This window comes from Acinonyx jubatus, chromosome D4 (genome assembly GCF_027475565.1).
Source record: "Acinonyx jubatus isolate Ajub_Pintada_27869175 chromosome D4, VMU_Ajub_asm_v1.0, whole genome shotgun sequence".
Classification (NCBI taxonomy): domain Eukaryota; kingdom Metazoa; phylum Chordata; class Mammalia; order Carnivora; family Felidae; genus Acinonyx; species Acinonyx jubatus.
This window is the reverse complement of record NC_069391.1, coordinates 6231965-6249971: the sequence shown is the minus strand read 5'-3', so window position 1 is coordinate 6249971 and position 18007 is coordinate 6231965. Positions and strand designations below refer to the sequence as shown.

Sequence of the window (18007 nt, the reverse complement as noted above, 5' to 3'; positions counted from 1 at the left end):
TAATCGTACTCCGGTCATGAGTTTCCTTTTTCTTTTTCTTTCCTTTTTGTTGACTGCTACTTCCTGAAGGAAGGGTCATCAAATGTGACCTTTGCTAAGAGCAGACTGAGCAAAAGTTGAGGGAGGCAGAAATATGTTTCTATTTCCTTACTGATGTTTCCAGTCTGTATATGTGTGAGTTCACTCTCAGAAAAGCACACTCACTATTGAGGAGAAATTTTGTTAACCCTGTTTTTGCTGAGCACAGGTTTAAAGAGTAAGAAATAAACTTCATTTTGCTGATGACCATTTTTTTTTTAAAAAAAGGGATTTTCCTTTAAATCCTCATAATAGCTGGTTTCTCATTTCACTGTGTTAAGTGTTACATTTTTCCTAGCCATCTTTCCCGTACGCTTATTGATTACTGACATTCTTCGGTCTTTTCCGAAACATTCAGAGAACAGCATGAGACACAGATTCAGAAACCATTTGCAACCGACAGGCTGTGTGGTGTTGACAGAATGGAAGAGACACAAACAAATGGGAAACAATCACGGATATTCAACATACTCCATTAGGAGATTCCAAAAGACCGTGCAGAGGAGTTTATTAGAAATATAATAAATGAGCGCTCTGTAAAGGTTTTGGAAGCGGCCGAGATGGGTTAACAGACTTACAGTTGATGTAACACTTTATACAGTCGAGCAAAAACACCCTGGCCAGATGTTGGAAATTCTTCCAGGAGTAAAAGCGGGATGGATGGGCGTGTTAAAAGCCAGCCTGATCGAGCCAGGGATTGAGATCTCATTATAGAGCTCAACGCGCTCTGTCATCTACTTGTGATGCTATACTCTGCCTCCTAACAACAGCTCTCCTGAAGTCTTGCGGAAGTCAAATCTCTAATTCTTAACCTGACACGCTGGGTAACCTTAAAACAAAATAATCCCACCAACAATACAGATTCTTTGCATGAAACACTGGGATTCCCCGATGAAAGAAACTCTGCATATAAAGAAATAGGGGGGTTGTCCCTTGTTCTGTTTACTTATTTATTTTTAAAATATGGGATGCACAGGGGCGCCTGGGTGGCTCAGTCAGTTAAGCGTCCGACTTCGGCTCAGGTCATGATCTCGCAGTTGTGAGTTCGAGCCCCGCGTTGGGCTCTGTGCTGACAGCTCAGAGCCTGGAGCCTCCTTTGGATTCTGCGTCTCCCTCTCTCTCTGCCCCTCCCTCGCTCGTGTACTCACACTCGCTCTCTCTCTCTCTCTCAACAATAAATAAATAAACATTTAAAAAAATGGAACGTTTCATGATTCTGTGTGTCACTCTCACATAGGGACCACGCTAATCCCCTCTGTATCGTTCCAATTTTAGCAGATGGGCTGTCCCTTGTTTTAAAAGGCAACAACTTAGTTGGCTGTTATTTACTTACACTCCTTTTTTACCCAAAGGAGGGGAAGAGTAAAAATCATGTCGGTACAAGAACAACACCCCCCTGCCACCGGACGGCGATCCCCGAAGGTCAGGACAAAAGACCTTTACTGGATACGTCACCGCGCTGTGTGTCTGTTTGCTCTTCATCGCCATGCTTCACTCGTTATTGGTCATGAAGAGTATTGGGGGTGTGGCTTAGAGTCCACTGATCGGTTAGATTTATCTGGGAGGCTACGGCTGACTCTATTCCAATCTTTTCCCGTAAACCACACTCGTATCTACTTTTGGTTCCTGGATCAACTCCACAAGACCCTGGGAGTGAAGCCAGGCAACGGTAATCAGCGTGGCAAACTGGAGTATAAATGACTGCCACTGGCAGGTCGACCGTGTGGTGCCAGATTCTCCCTGAATGTGGATGTCGCAAAACATCGGCGTGTGACGAGCGGGCTCTCTGGCTTTCATTCTGGCTCGCTGTCTTCCTAAGTTCATCTTTTTTTTATGCCTTAGTTTTCTTGCCAGTAAGATAAGGAAACCTCGGCACCTAGGTTCGGAGGGCGGCTGAAGGAAAAGCAAACGAGCACACAGAACAGGGTCTGGTACATCACAAGCGCTCAATAAACGTCAGCGGCTTCTTACTTTCACCCTTTAAAGACAAATACTGCGTTTGGCCTCTTCTGGTCAACAGGTATTTTATCAGTCTTGTAAGTTCAGCCAAACAGCTAAAGAAACCACTGTAGGGGCGCCTGGGTGGCTCAGTCGGTTGAGCGTCCGACTTCGGCTCAGGTCACGGTCTCGCGGTCCGTGAGTTTGAGCCCCGCGTCGGGCTCTGGGCTGATGGCTCAGAGCCTGGAGCCTGCTTCCGATTCTGTGTCTCCCTCTCTCTCCGCCCCACCCCTGCTCACGCTCTGTCTCTGTCTCTATCAAAAATAAATAAACATTAGGGGCACCTGGGTGGCTCAGTTGGTTGAGCGTCCGACTTCAGCTCAGGTCATGATCTCACAGTCGGTGAGTTCGAGCCCCATGTCAGGCTCTGTGCTGACAGCTCAGAGCCTGCTTTGGATTCTGTGTCTCCCTCTCTCTCTCTGATCCTCCCCCGTTCATGCTCTGTCTCTCTGTCTCAAAAATAAATAAATGTTAAAAAAAAAAAAAATTAAAAAAAAAAAAAGAAACCACTGTAAACTCATGACATCTCCGCCCTCCGAACCCTGAGGCTCAGCCCGCAGAGAAGTGCCTCGGCGACACTCAGGTGGTTTTGGGAATTAACAAGCAAGTAGTTTCTGAGCGTACAGTGACTTCCAATTCCTCATCTCGTCTGCCACTGGCTTCAGAGAGCGAAACGAAGTTTTCCTTTTTTGGTAAAATACTAATGACTTAGATGTTTTCAAAGGGAAGTGGAGAAAAGTCCTTCCGAAACGCGCCAAGGGCGCACAGAACCCCGGGCTGGCTGGCTTTCCCTTCTTCTTTCCGTCCATTCTGCCTCCTCCTTCCTCCTCCCCTCTTTCTATTGTTGTTCTTCTGTCTAGCTATGAGGAATCACAGGCCCTTACGGTTTCACGTTATGGGCAAACACAACGGGTTCAACTCACAAACGAGATAAAGTGACGCAGAGCCAAACACACAACCCAAGCGCACGAGAGAGACAGGATTCCGGAGTGGAACTTACCCCACGCTTTAGGCTCCTGAAGCAGTGGATTTTGGGTTTGGAGGTCATGAACTCGTTGAAACGATGGGAGAGGGGTTCCTTTTGCTGCTTGGGAGACTGGGGGCCGTTGGGAACAGCAGTGGGTAAGGCAGAGGCAGGGGGAGGAGGGGGAGGCTGATGGGGGGATGTTAAAAGGGACATAAGCTACATGTGAGAGACGGAGCAGTGACAGAGTAAAATCAGAAACAAGAAGATAAGACACAAAACAAAAATAAGCATCAAATCATATTGGAAATCCAAAGCAAGTACAACGCAAAACGATCGACTATCCCGGCCATGGTCCAAAAGAAAACACTGGGGCATGTGACGAAAGGGGAAGTTTTTAGTAAGTAGAAGCAACGAAAGAAGACCAAGGGATATCTGACCAGCAGCTCATGCAGACTTTCCACATGCAAACTAGGGCTTCTGGTTAGTTACGCCAAACCCGTTAGAGCCAGAAAGGCCAAGACTTCTAACCCGCCCACGCTAACAGAGCTGAGCTTGGGGGGAGAAAATGAAGGACCCGACAGCCTGGGCGAAGCACATAGCAAGTTATCCTGAGGCAAAAGCAGTCACGCGGCCTTGACCACAGCCGACGCCCAGGTTAGAGCGGCCATGCACCTGCGCATCACACTATCAAAAGAAAACGCAAAAAATGGTCATGGACGCACACAGGTTAACACGAGTTCAACACCGAGTTATTAACCCATGGAAGCGATTCCAATGAGATCTGCTGATAAATCGTTATCGGAATTCTGCGCGGTAACCCCTCTCCCAGCCGAGGCGACCGGGCGTCTGGGAGACTTAGCAGTGAAAGGCATGATGGGAAATGGCGGAGAGGTCAGTAGAGGTCAGGGTTAGCGTGGGCGACACGGTACAAAGTGGTAATGCATCGGAAGTCAGACAAATGGCCATGGCAAAGGTTCCACCACCAAAGAGAAATGATGGTTCAAAATAAAACAGCTCACTAGCTTTTCTTTCTGTGCATTCTGCGTTCTGTTTAAAATTCTTTGCTTGTTTGTTTTTAAAGGCTTAACAGAGAAAGTCAAAAATCGCCACACTTTATAAAACTCCTTTCACACCGGGTCCAACCATCAGTACCTTATTTTTTTTGATGAAGGGCCACAACTTTCCTTTGGATTTGCCACCAAATTTGAGCTCCGGTTTGCCTTCTCCTCTGGAATTCGAGAGGCTGTTATCTGACACAGTGCGCTTCATCGGCTGAGTGTAATCCTCAAATTCAATGTCCCCGGGAGGCTCAAAGCCGGACTTGTAAGCTTCTATGACCAGCTGCGAATCCTGAAATGACACCCACCAAACAGGAATGCATTTAAATACGTGCAAATACCTTTTACACAATGAATTATGATCATACAGCTGACCGTGTAAAGAATTTTGTCCAAATAAGGACTCACAGAATTGTATCTATATTGGTTAATAACAGATTTTTTTATAGTCAAACATATATATTTTTTTCTTTTTCTCTTGTTAAAAGTTTGTTTAAATCTTTATTTATCTTTGAGAGAGAAACAGAGAGCGAGCAGGGGAGGAAGAGAGAGAGAGAGCCTGAAGCAGGCTTCAGGCTCCAGGATGTTAGCCCAGAGCCCGACGCGGGGCTCGAACTCACAAACCGTGAGACCATGACCTGAGCTGAAATCAAGAGTTGGGCACTTGACCGACTGAGCCTCCCAGGCGACCCTCCAGGAATATTTTTATAACTAGAAAGACTAAGTGCCATTTGTAAAGGTATGTGTCTAATGGAGATGGGAGAATACTTTTAAGAACCACCTGTCCACATATGGAGAAACAAATACTAAGGAAGAATGACTTTGCTAAAAGCAGGAGGAAAAAAATGAATGGCTGTTACGCAATTCCCTTGAAAACTACAGTAATACAAAAGTCTGGTTCTCACCAGAAATTCCTAAGGTAATTTAGCACCCCACCAAAGTCAAAGCCAAGAGGAGATCATCGCTCTCATTTCTTTGGTTCATTGTGGTTCAGGGGTTTTAATTCATCGCATGATTTTTCCTTATGTATGCATTTGTTCACAGTCCCAAAGGCAAGCTCCCTTCTGTTTTTCCTCTACTGTATCCCCAGAACCTGGATGGTGCCTGGGGAGAACCATGGGCAACAAATGTTTGCTGAATAAATCAATGAACTCTACGGCGTGCACGCTGCTAGGAACTCTGGGTGCCTCACCTTCTCAGGGTCAGAGAGCACAGACAAATGTGTGAGGCAATCACAGCCATAATGTCATAGAAAGATAGATGTATACATAAAATATCACAGGGGCGCCTGAGTGGCTCAGTCGGGTAAGTGTCTGACTTCAACTCAGGTCACGATCTCATGAGTTCGAGTTCTCATGAGTTCGAGTCCCACGTCGGGCTCTGTGCTGACGGCTCAGAGCCCGGAGGCTGCTTTGGATTCTTGTCTCCCTCTCTCTCGGCCCTGCCCGCACTCACACAGTCTCGCTCTCTCTCAAAAACAGATAAGCATTTAAAAAGTTAAAGAAAGTAACTATAGAGAAGGCAATCTAGAAAGATCTCAGTTCTTTTCTTTTCTTTTCTTTATTTATTTTGAGAGAAAGAGAACGAGGGACAGGCGCAGAGAGAGAGCGCGAGAGAGAGAATCCCAAGCAGGCACCACCCAGGACAGGGCTTGAACCCTCGAACCGTGAGAACATGACCTGAGCCAGAGTCAGATGCTTAACTGACTGAGCCGCCCAGGTGCCCCTGGGAAGATCTCAATTCTTTTTGTTTGTTTGTTTTTATTATTTTAAAATTTTGTTTTAATGTTTATTTTTGAGAGAGGGAGGGACGGAGAGAGAGAGACAGAGCACGAGCCGGGGAGGGGCAGAGAGAGAGGGAGACCCAGAATCCAAAGCAGGTTCCAGGCTCCGAGCTGTCCGCACAGAGCCCAACGCAGGGCTCGAACTCACAAATCACAAGATCATGACCTGAGTGGAAGTCAGACGCTTAACTGACTGAGCCACCCGGGCGCCCCAAGATCTCAATTCTTAATACAAGCCTACATTTTAGCAACTATTTTAGCTACTACCTACTTTGTAGATGGGCCATAGACTGCGGATTATCTCCTTTTTTTTCTTTTAATTTTCTTTAAATGTGTATTTATTTTTGAGAGAAAGGGAGAGAGAGAGAGACAGAGAGAGAGAGAGAGAACGAGTGGGGAGGGGTAAAGAGAGGAAGACACAGAATCTGAAGCAGGCTCTAGGCTCTCAGCTGTCAGCACAGAGCCCAACGTGGGGCTCAAACCCGTGAACCATGAGATCATGACCTGAGCCAAAGTCGGACACCTAACCGACTGAGCCAGCCAGGCGCCCCAGACCACCTAACTTTTGACCTCTGAGATCTCTGAGACGTAGACAGGACAGGGCACCATTTTATGAAGACTCTTTAAAGGGATGGTGTGGGCCCTTCTCTATATTCTGCTTTCTGGAAGTCGAACGTGATGGCTGGAGCTCCAGAAGCCACGTTGAGTTTGAAGGTCACATCATCAAAAGCTGTGAGCTAAGAGGAGCCCGGGTCCCTGAGGTCTTAGAGACATCTGTCCATGCCACGACTGGACCCTCTGCCTGCAGACATCCTTTGCGTGACAGGGGAAACAATCCCCCTTGTGTAAGACACTACGCTTCTGGTCACACGCGGGGGGAGACGTACGCTAGCAGAGTCGGATCCACAAGCCCGGGTGTGCCAGTGAGCACGCCGCTGTGCTCTAGCGAAAACATGGCCATGTGAAAATAAGTGGAAACTGACCTCACATAAATAAACCAGTGGGAACGCTTAAGTAATCATGTGATTCTGACACTGCATTAAGGGGGAGAGGGGACATCCGGTTTGTTGGGAGAGCTGGGGGCTTTAGGACCTCCTACCCCATTTAAATAAATAATCACCTCTTCCAAATCTTTGCTCAAACGTCACTCCTTGGTAGAATACCCCACAGGCACTTCTAACACCCTTTCCTACCTCATTTTCCCCCAAATGCTCATCCTGGTATTTTATTTTATTGTACTTTATTTTAGAGAGCACACAAGCTGGGGAGAGGGGGACAGCGGGGGAGAGACAGAGAGACAGAGAGAGGGAGAATCTTAAGCAGGCTCCATGCACAGCGCAGAGCCTGACGCAGGGCTCAATCCGACGACCCTGGGATCATGATGTGAGCAGAAACCAAGAGTCAGATGCTCAAGTGACTGAGCCACCCAGGGGCTCTGTGCTCATCCTGTTTTAACACTCGTTTATTTTGCTACTGTCCGTCTCCGACTTTACAACTGTGCCTGGCACTTGCGAGCAAGTGGGCAGATCCAGACGTGTGCCAGGAACGGTGCTGGTTTTAGAAATAAAAAGAACAAGGTGGTGGGCTTAAGGGAAAGAACATGGGTTTCGGAGGGTGTGACAGCGGCCAAACATGAACAGGCGGAGAGCGAGAGCGTGTGATAAAAGGAAAAAGGGCGACGGAAACAGCAAAGATCAAAGCAGCAGGACCACACGTAACTGTGCTAAGAGCCGAATCTGCCGAAGAAGATAAACTTGAAACACGCTGCGAGGACAGGGCAGGTGGAAAGGAATGTGCAAGGAGAGGTGGTATACAGGGATTAAGGAATATCTCACCCTTGAATTCTCAAAAAAAAAAAAAAAAAAGCAAATTGAAACATTCATTCAAGGAACACCGAAGGTTGAGGGAGTAAGCCAGGCAGGTAACATTCCAGGCAGAGGAACAGCAAGGTAGGAGCATCCTTTTGAGCTTATGAGGAAGACAGCATTGGGGAGAACAGAGAATAGGCAATGTGGGACGGATAAATGGGGAGGGCGTGTGTTCCAGATGGTTCAGGGCGTCGAGGCTCCAGTGGCTTTGATTTTTTCCGGAGACAGAAGCCCTGTGAGGGCCCTGAGCAGAGGAGACATGCGACCTGGCTTATTGTTAAAAAAAAAAAAAAAAAAAAAGAACCCTCTGGTCTCTGTGTTAAGAATGGACGGGGGTGGGGGACAAAGGTGGAAGACTAGTTAGAGGTCTCCTGCAGTCATCCGGGCTCCTCCTGCCCAATCCGAGGTGATGGAGATCTTGGATCAGGAGAGGTGGTGAGAAGGGTATGGGTTCTGAAGGGAAAGCCAGCAGGATGGACTGATAAGTTGAAGCAGGTGTCAGAAAGGGGGGGTGGGGGCGGACATCAAAGATGATTCCATGCCACTTGGAAGGACAGAAATGCTGTAACGGAGGCAGTGCGGACCCCGGGAGGCGCGGGTGTGGCCAGACAGGTCTGGAGCTCCATTTTGGATACACTAAGCTTGAGGAACATACTGGACCTCCAAGAGGAGAAGCCACTAGGCAACTGAATGAATGAACCTGCGGTGGAGGGGAGAGTCCAGGCTGGGATCGTAACATGTGTGATTCATACTTGAGATGGGACTTAACGCTCCAAGAGTCTACGGATCGCTCCAAGGAGTCAATGGGCAGAGTTCAGAGATCCGAGATCAAAGCCCGGGGGTACTCCCCCTTCAATGGTAAGAAGAAAGAAAAACACGAATAAGCAAAGGAGACTGAGGCAGTGAGGAAAAGCCATCACGTTATGGTTTCCTGGGAATCACGTAAAGGAAGAGTAAGTAGGGGGGTGGCCAAGTGGGGGCCGGTGCTCCTAATACTTCAAGTACTTGAATAAGAACTTGAATGAAGACCTAGAAAAGACCCTCGGAGGGGCGCCTGCGTGGCTCAGTAGGCTGAGCGTCCGACTTCGGCTCAGGCCGTGATCTCACGGCTTCTGAGTTCAAGCCCTGCATCGGGCTCTGTGCTCACAGCTCAGAGCCTGGAGCCTGCTTTGGATTCTGTGTCTCCCTCTCTGCCCTTCCCTGCTCATGCTCTGTCTCTCTTACTCTCAAAAATAAATAAACATTAAAAGAAAGAAAGAAAGAAAGAAAGAAAGAAAGAAAGAAAGACCCTTGGATTTAGCAACATAAAGGTCACAGGTGAGAAAGAATTATCAGTGATATAATGGAAAACAAGGATCCCATAATGGGAGAAATATCCTATAAATCCAGTGGGCTCACAATTTCTCAGATAAAACCTATAAAGGGAAACCCATCCTTCAGACGTGATCTGATAAATTTCAAGGAAATTTCAAGGAAAAAGAAATTTCCAAGCTTCTTACTATAAGAAATTTAAACCAGGCTTGTTTCAGATTTTCATCAATGCCAGAAGTAATGAAGCTAAGGAAAAAAGTCAAGAACTGACCTCACTTCTAAAAATTTTTTTAACGTTTATCATTTTTGAGAGAGAGAGAAAGAGAGGGGTGGGGAGGGGCAGAGATAGAGGGAGACACAGAATCGGAAGCAGGTTCCAGGCTCCGAGCACAGAGCCTCATGCGGGGCTCGAACTCATGAGCCGCGAGATCATGACCTGAGCCGAAGTCGGACATGCAACTGACTGAGTCACCCAGGCGCCCCATTACTATTTCCCTTTAAAAGGTCCCTCCCCACAGTATTTTATTGGTGACCGTTGACATTTTAAATAGGGAGATTAGAAAAAGCCTCACGGAGACTTGATTGCCCTCTATGAAGCCAGGCATCGATGAGCCACCATCGATGAAATTGATGAAGCAATGGCAATAAGGAAACGGAGCAGGCACTCGTTGCATGGAAAAACTTGACTACGTGGATGCAAGCCCAGTCACGTGTGTCTAAACTGTTTTTCCCTTCAGATGCTTAAAGGAGATAAAGAAAACCACCATCAAATAAAGAAATTTTCAGCTTCAGGAAAGGATGGTTTGATCACTTGTGAATCCATGTGGGCACAACGTAGTTTTGTGAGGGAAACACCATTAATTCAGAAGCATCAGTAATTTTCCCCCCAAAAGTTGGCTGAAATCCCCGAAGAAGAGGGCTCTTGGCAAACAGATTTACTAAAACAGAGGTCGAGGAATCCTAAAATGAAAAAAATATGCCTGCTACTGGAACTATTCCCCCTAAAAACACTTACCATTTAACACATTTGGAAGTATTTCTGCACATTGGATTGACGAGGGTTTTTTGTTTTTTTACACACATGGCCTTAAATGTTAACACACATATTCTCAGAGCAATGAAAAATCTACATGCTGAGATATGTTCATACAGAAAAGACGGCTTTGATCCCTCGCCTGGACTCACTTTAAGACACTCGTATGACAAGGAAGACTTACGACATCGCTTTTTGTTCAATATTTGTTTTTGCAAATTAATGAATGTTTGTAAAAGCCTATGCTGGTGTTCTAGTTGATACTTTTATTGAGGGAAAACAGGTTTCTAGGAAAGGAATCCAAACGAATGACACTGGCCCTAAGCAGTGTTCTCAGACGGAGACGGTGTTGCCCTGTAGGGGACATTTCGCAACGTCCAGAGACACTTTTGACCATTACAACTTGGGAAGGGGTGCTTCCGGCATTTGGTGGGTAGAAACCAGGGATGCTTCTAAACACCCTTTAGTGCTCATGACGGGCCCCTACGATAAAGAACTACCTGGCCCGAAACCTCAGTAGTGCCTTAAAGAACCAGATCCCAATGTGGGGGGTTATTCAGCCAACTGACAAGAAAGCCATTTAATTCTGCGATGTCTCAGACTTATCTGTGTCTCCCACAAAAGAAGTTTGAGAGCTGAATCCAAAACCCTGAGGGATGAAGAGAACACTCGAAAGCGGTGTAACGACTGCTCAAAGTACTGGTGATCACGGGAAGCAACTCCCCACCGCGAGATGATCCAGTGAGGTCACTGGAGACGGTGGTGAAGAAATGGTGGAACCAGAGATACTTGGTTGTAAGTTAAGTCCAAGCTACAATACTTACATTCTTCTGATCAATCGATTCGGCCGCCTTTACTATTTCATCCAAGCATTTCCCAATGATCGGAATCACCTGCCGATCAACTTCTGCGTAGGTCTTCATTGACTCCCCAATCCTCAGTATCCTCCTTTCCTCCATCTCCTGTATTTTCTGCAACATTAGATTTTGTATGAAATTAACGTAGTCCACTCTTACTTACGGAAGTTGCCTTCAGTGGCGCTGTCACCTCTAGCAAACAGTCTAGGAGGGAAACAGGTCCATCGATAGGGTTTGAGCTAGACAATCATTGTAATTATTGCCTCCACATTCACCAGCTGTACACGTTATTTTATAAATCGTTAGGCTGCCCAAATGTATCCAGTAAAACCTTGGATTGTGAGTAACTTTGTTCTGCACGTGTTCCATGAGACAAGCAAACATCTCTAATAAACTTTAACTTGATAAACGAGCGACGCCTTGCAAACGAGTAGTATGCGATGCCGAGTGTCACAGGATCACAACTGAGCCAATGGTTCCTAAAATTCACTTTGATATACGAGTGCTTTGGATTGCAAGCACGCTTCTGGAATGAATTATGCTCGCGCACCAAGGTTTTACTATACTTTATAGGATTCCATTCCAGCTTCATTGAGAACCCCAAACTCAAGTGCTTTTATCGGCGATACATTTCAGACAATCTCTTCTGCCTTTGATCCCCTACTTCACTCTTTACCAAAAGCCTGGCGTTAGTTAACTGCCTCAACCCAACACAGGCTGAGATGTCACTGGTGTATCTTCCTTCTACAAGCTGGAGCTTCTTGTTTGCTGTGTGCGTAGACACTAAGACGCAAATACTTGTTATTTTCCCTACAACTGGACACAAGTCGTAAAAGATTCCCAAAGCGGGAGAACACGTATACATCTTTCTTCGTGCCATTTCCAACAACCTAAAGTAGCCCAAAGAGAAACAATCCAGAGAAAAGTTCTGTCCTTTGTTCAAATCCTACAACCTTAGGAATTCCGCTAGGACTCCTCAGGTTAAGTTGGCATTTCAGAACCAGAACTGTCCTTTCAGCGAAAAGGGCACTAATCTAAGAATTGCAAATTCTCAAACTGGCCAAGAAAGGCTGCAGGTACCAACCGAGGACGTCTGGAAAGGCCAACTGATTAACCTTGAGGTTAATGTTCTAGTTCATCTTGGTGCCAGTCAAGGCTTGATCCGGACGCTTTAAAAAATGGCTTCAGTGCCAGGAAATTTAGAACTCTATATAAATACTCAGCATATAAGCCCAGCCATCGTGATTCCAAGGCAACGTGGCTCTCAAAGCAAGGCCACCTCGGGAGGTCTGAATCACTTACCTGAAATATGTTGGGGATGTGAGTATGGTAATATTCGTGCTGCTCGTGGTTGAATTTCTGGAGAATTGACAAGTAATCGGCTCTGCTGTCCTCGGCCATTTGGTGACGTACTTGAGCTTGCTGACGTGCCTTGGGGCCAAAAAATGAGAACACCCCCATGTTTAATGAATATAGTAAGGGGCCTTGGACCGCAAACCGGAGGGATCTGCAGTCAAACTGACCTCAAGTGTGTTATATGTAGCAGGTGTTATTTTCTAGAAATTGTTTAGAATTTGAATTTGGCTTAGGTAAGGATGTGAACCCTAGCTTTTCACAGGCCCTACCATTCTCTATTGTCTTAACTTGGCATTACTTTCTAGTTCAACACAAGCACCGCTATTCTGTATTGTCTGCACTTGGCCCAGTTGACATATTTATGTCACCTAGACGGCCCTTGTGGGAACCTGCTTCTCTATATATCTATATTGATCTATATGTAGTTTTTTGAGGAGGGGATGGGGGAATCCGTAATTTTTTTAACTCAATTCTCAATGGAGTTCATGAATTAAAAAGGCATATGAACCACTGATCTATATGTATATGGACCTTTTCTAAAACTCACCACAATGGCTGTGATTATTTTTATTTAAAAAAAAATTTTTAAGTAATGTCTACGCCCAACACGGGGCTTGAACTCACAACCCAGAGATCAAGAGTCGCATGCTTCACTGACTGAACCATGGAGGTGCCCAGGTATTTACTTTTAGTATATAAAGTATACAGTTTAGGGGCACCTGGGTGGCTCAGTCGGTTGAGTGTCCGGCTTTGGCTCAGCTCATGTTCTCACAGTTTGTGAGTTCGAGCCCTGCATCCGGCTCTGTGCTGACAGCTAGGAGCCTGGAGCCTGCTTCTGATTGATTCTGTGTCTCCCTCTCTCTCTGCCCCTCCCCCGCTGGTGCTCTGTCTCTCTCTCAAAAATACACATTAAAAAAAAACTTTTTTAAAGTATACAGTTTAAAGAAGCAGTAAATGTGGCACCCTCTTTGTGTTTTTGTCTGTATATGTACATGTATGTGCTATTTTGTATTATACTGCATTGATTTTCTCCTAAATAATCAATAATAAAATTCATACATTTTTCTCTTTTTAAAAAAAATTTTTTAATGTTTATTTTTTTAATTAAAAAAATTTTTTTTAACGTTTATTTATTTTTGAGACAGAAAGAGACAGAGCATGAACGGAGGAGGGTCAGAGAGAGAGGGAGACACAGAATCTGAAACAGGCTCCAGGCTCTGAGCCGTCAGCACAGAGCCCGACGCGGGGCTCGAACTCAACGGACCGCGAGATCGTGACCTGAGCCGAAGTCGGCAGCTTAACCGACTGAGCCACCCAGGCGCCCCAAATGTTTACTTTTCATTTTTGAGAGAGAGAGACAGAGCATGAGCAGGGAAGGGGCAGAGAGAGAGGGAGACACAGACTCCAAAGCAGGCTCCGGACTGAGCTGTCAGCACAGAGCCCAACGCGGGGCTCGAACTCACGAGCTGTGAGATCACGACCTGAGCCGAAGTCTGATGCCCAAGTGACTGAGCCACCGAGGCGCCCCTTTGTTTCTCTTTTCTAATGCACGTTTTGGTTAATCACACACTTGCAAGAAAGGGGCAATCGTTGATGAATTACAGAATCGATATAATAATAATTATTTTAAATATTATATATAATATAATAATAATAATGATTATTATTATTTTAAAGCTCAAACAAGAATGTCTGTAAACTGGGAAATCATCCACAAGCACCGCCAATTGTTATGCTGCTGATCCCACCTTGGATTCATCTAGCACTTTTGAGATGTCTTAAGCAATATGACCTCATGAATCTCTAACGCAGCCTGAGGTTCGAGCGGGGCAAACACTCCCCCCCCCACCCCCCCACCCCCCTGCAGACAAAGAGGTGGCTTGGCCTGCAGGTGACACGACCACTGCTACTCGGGGCCAAAAACACACCAGGAAGAGGGCCCTGTTCCAGCAAAACCCAGGGAACTTTCCCGTTTGTTTTCCATGTTGCTTTGTGTTACTAAACCCCCCAGTTTTCAAAAAGGACGAAAGGGAACACGGACACGTTCAACTGCAAAAGCGATGCCCCACTTTCGGTCTGACGGCCGGCCCCGCCCACTATCAGACTTGTGGCCTCACGCTGTCCTTTATGGCTTCCTGCCTCTGTGACTTGAAGGCTCCACCTGAGTTTTCACTTCCTTGACACATTTCACTCATCGGCGCGTTGGTCAAGGCCCAAGGTGCTCATTCAGAGCTTGCTTCCTTTATTTTCTTCTCAAACTAAGGTTAACAGGACGAGTCTTTCCAAACCGATTTCCCTATTACCTGGGGCTTTGTAGTTTCTCAGGGCTTTGAGGGATCTCAACGCCATTTTCTCCACGTCTCGCGTTCCCTTGGTTACTTCGACTGCCACGTTCTTCCTCTTTGTCGGCACCCTGTTAACTCCCTTCCTGACCATACGCTCTGGCGTCTGCTTCTGTGTCCACTAGTAAATATTTTAAGCTGGTCCCCCAAATGTGAAGATCCTGGCCACCCTCAAAAATCCCTTCCAATAGACACTAGCCCTCCTCTGTGTAGATAATAGCTTTCCCACCTACGTGCGTGCCATCTGTCTCCCTAATGCTTCTCACACAAAAATCCTTTTAACTCTTTCAATTACTTAAGGGTTTTTATCATTTATCATCTTGTTGTGAATGTGGAAAAAAAAAAAAAGAACTGAGGAAATTCCCAGGTAGACCTCAAACTTCTAAAAAAGTCTTTATTTCATTTACATACCTTTCTCAAAAATTCAAGGCAGGGGCACGGGGTGGTGTTTCCTCCCCTCCTTTGTAAGCAAGATGGAGTCCCCTTTATTTTGGAGAAATTATTCTACCTTGGTGAATTTTTTTTTTTTTTTTCAATATTTATTTTGAGAGAGGGAGGGATAGAGAGCGAGCAGGGGAGGGGCAGAGAGCGAAAGGGGGAGAGAGAATCCCAAGCAGGCTCCGCACCGTCAGCATGGGGCCCGTTGCTGCGCTTGAACCCATGAACCATGAGATGATGACCTGAGCTGAAACCAAGAGTCGGATGCTCAACCAACTGAGCCACCCAGGAGACCCTGGTGAATTTTTAAAATAGCTTAAGTTCTGAAACAGCAGAACGTCATCCTTAGGCACGCGTAAGTATGTACGTACACACATGTGCACACACACACACACACACACACGCACGCACAGAATCAAGCTTCTGGACGATAAACCCATTCTTCTCAATCCCAGCAACCAGCTGCTTGGAATTAATTCCCACTTTGGAATCCCGGGCCCGGGCATGTGCCATCGTTCCGACCAAGTTTTACTATGGAAAATCTATTTTTGATAGGTTTATTTTGTTGGGTTTATTTTACAATGGAACTTAAGAGTCTCTCTCTAGGGGCGCCTGGGTGGCTCAGTCGGTTAAGCGTCCGACTCCGGCTTGGGTCATGATCTCACGGTTCGTGGGTTCGAGCCCCGTGTCGGGCTCTGTGCTGACAGCTCAGAGCCCGGAGCCTGTTTCGGATTCTGTGTCTCCCTCTCTCCCTGCCCCTCCCCCACTCGTGCTCTGCCTCAAAAATAAATAAACATTAAAAAAAAATTTTTTTTAAAAAGCATCTCTCTCTAAAACTAGAGTCGGGTCAGTTACTCATGATTATGAATACATTTAAAAAAATACGTTTAAACGTGCTTTCAAAAACTTATCTGGAGTAACCGGTTAAGTAGCTAGAAATTTTAAGAGGGTATCTCCCTGTCTAAGGCTAAATGAAGATCAGAAGCGTCCTTATTTCTATCTCTGTGTAAGTCAGTCTAAAAATAGCGACTATTATCTTAAAGAGATACTTCCTTCCCAAACCAGACCATACGCTGTATCTTGCAATTCAATTAAAGTTCTCGTTCTAAGAATACAAGCCAGCGCATCTTATAGCAACATGACCGTAGGGCAGAAGTTCAGCGGATTTTTTTTTTATGAGTCAGTCACAGAATTTAGAGAAAATATTCTAAAAAAGTCCAGCATGACCACAAGTGCCTGAGGCTGTAAATCGCAGCCATCTTTGAATAAGGGTCTGAACCACTTTCACTGTCAATCAGAAAGGCTGAATTTAAACTTGAGAATTTCCTTGGCCAACCCTCGGGAATCTCCCCAAATGAATCCGCACAGGCCTGCGTGTGTATGCTCAAGCATGACTTCACAGCTCGGTGGTTTCTCCACACAGCCCCTTCTACTGTCCTATGGAAACACAGCTGGATTGCCTCAAAGGTCAGAGGTGGAGTTTCTAAATAAAGAAGACAATATTTTAGAAACGGAACTGCCATCGGAGGCTTCGAAATCCTAATGGGTTTAGAGATAAAAATACTGTAATCCATTTAGTTAGTTAAATTTAGACGATTCGCACTGGCCAAAATGTGCAGCCATTTGCTGTCCAGTGCAGTGTTATTCTCTCCCTTAATATTTCAGATATTGAGGGACAGAACAACACTGCTGGCTGAGTCCCCGTTGTCACGAGCAGAGAATACAGGGTGTATTAAGAAACTCGTTCGCTTTCACGTGGGGAACATGGCTGATCTGCTTAACAAATGATATCTTCTGTCCTTTACCAGCTGCTCGTGGCTTCTGACCTTTTCACAAAGATGGGCAAATACGCACTCGTTCCATTTATATATTTATTGTGAACAAGCAGAGAGACTGGTTCCTTTTTTGAGCAACAGTTAAATGACCTCAGACCTCCCAGATCGACAGGCAATGCTGCTCCTTAAGTGAGAAACCATTTACTGCAGCGGTGCTCAGAGGTTTGGGGAAGCCGTCTTCTCCTTTGTTAAAAGCGTGTAATAGAACAAATTTGAAAGGCCCACCCTTTCCTAACCCCAAATCTGGGAACGGCAAAGAGGAATATTTGGCATTTGCCACTGGGAGCTCAAACGACAGTAGGTGTTCTCCAGAGCACCTGCGCTTGTGATGTTTATTTCATTATTTTATTCATTTATTTATTCTTAGAGATTTTTTTCTTTGTAATGTTTTTTATTTATCTTGAGAGAGAGAAGGAGCATGAGTCGGGGAGGGGCAGGGAGAGACGGAGAGAGAGGATCCCCAGCGGGGCTCGATTTCACACGAGATCGTGACCTGAGCCGAAATCAAAACTTGGGACGCTGGGGGTGCCTGGATGGCTCAGTCGGTCGGGCCACCGACTCTTGGTTTTGGCTCAGGTCATGATCTCGCTGTTCGTGAGTTTGAGCCCCACGTCGGGCTCCACACTGGCAGTGCGGAGCCTGCTTGGGATCTCTCTCTCCCTCTGTCTCTCTGCCCATTCCCTGGTCACTCTCTGTCTCTCTCGAAATAAATAAAACTTAAAAAAAAAAAAAGTCAGACGCATAACCGACTGAGCCACCCAGGTGCCCCAGTGTTTTCTTTCTTTCTTTTTTAGTGTTTTTAAAATTTATTTTTGAGACAGAGAGAGACAGAGCACGAGCAGGGGAGGGGCAGCGAGAGAGGAAGACACAGAATCGGAAGCAGGCTCTGGGCTCCGAGCCATCAGCACAGAGCCCGACGCGGGGCTCGAACCCACGGACCGCGAGATCATGACCCGAGCCGGAGTCGGACGCTCCGCCGACTGAGCCACCCAGGCGCCCCTCCGATGTTTCATTTCATTAACATAAAAAGAAGCCAAACGTATTTTAGGCTGGACGGAAAAGAGGACTAAATGGAGATGTTAT

The 18007-nt window shown here is 46.1% G+C and overlaps 1 protein-coding gene and 1 pseudogene across 1 annotated transcript in view; both read right to left on the bottom strand.

The window, feature by feature from the left end:
- FNBP1 (formin binding protein 1) overlaps positions 1-18007 on the bottom strand; it is a 140831-nt gene that overhangs the window by 24322 nt on the left and 98502 nt on the right. The window contains exons 7-10 of the mRNA XM_053205445.1: positions 12256-12384; positions 10921-11067; positions 4196-4393; positions 3077-3259 (exon numbers count right to left, since the gene is read on the bottom strand). Coding sequence (XP_053061420.1) covers positions 3077-3259; positions 4196-4393; positions 10921-11067; positions 12256-12384 — 657 coding nt within the window. The remainder of the gene's footprint in view (positions 1-3076; positions 3260-4195; positions 4394-10920; positions 11068-12255; positions 12385-18007) is intronic.
- On the bottom strand, positions 1271-1368 carry LOC113592922 (uncharacterized; annotated as a pseudogene).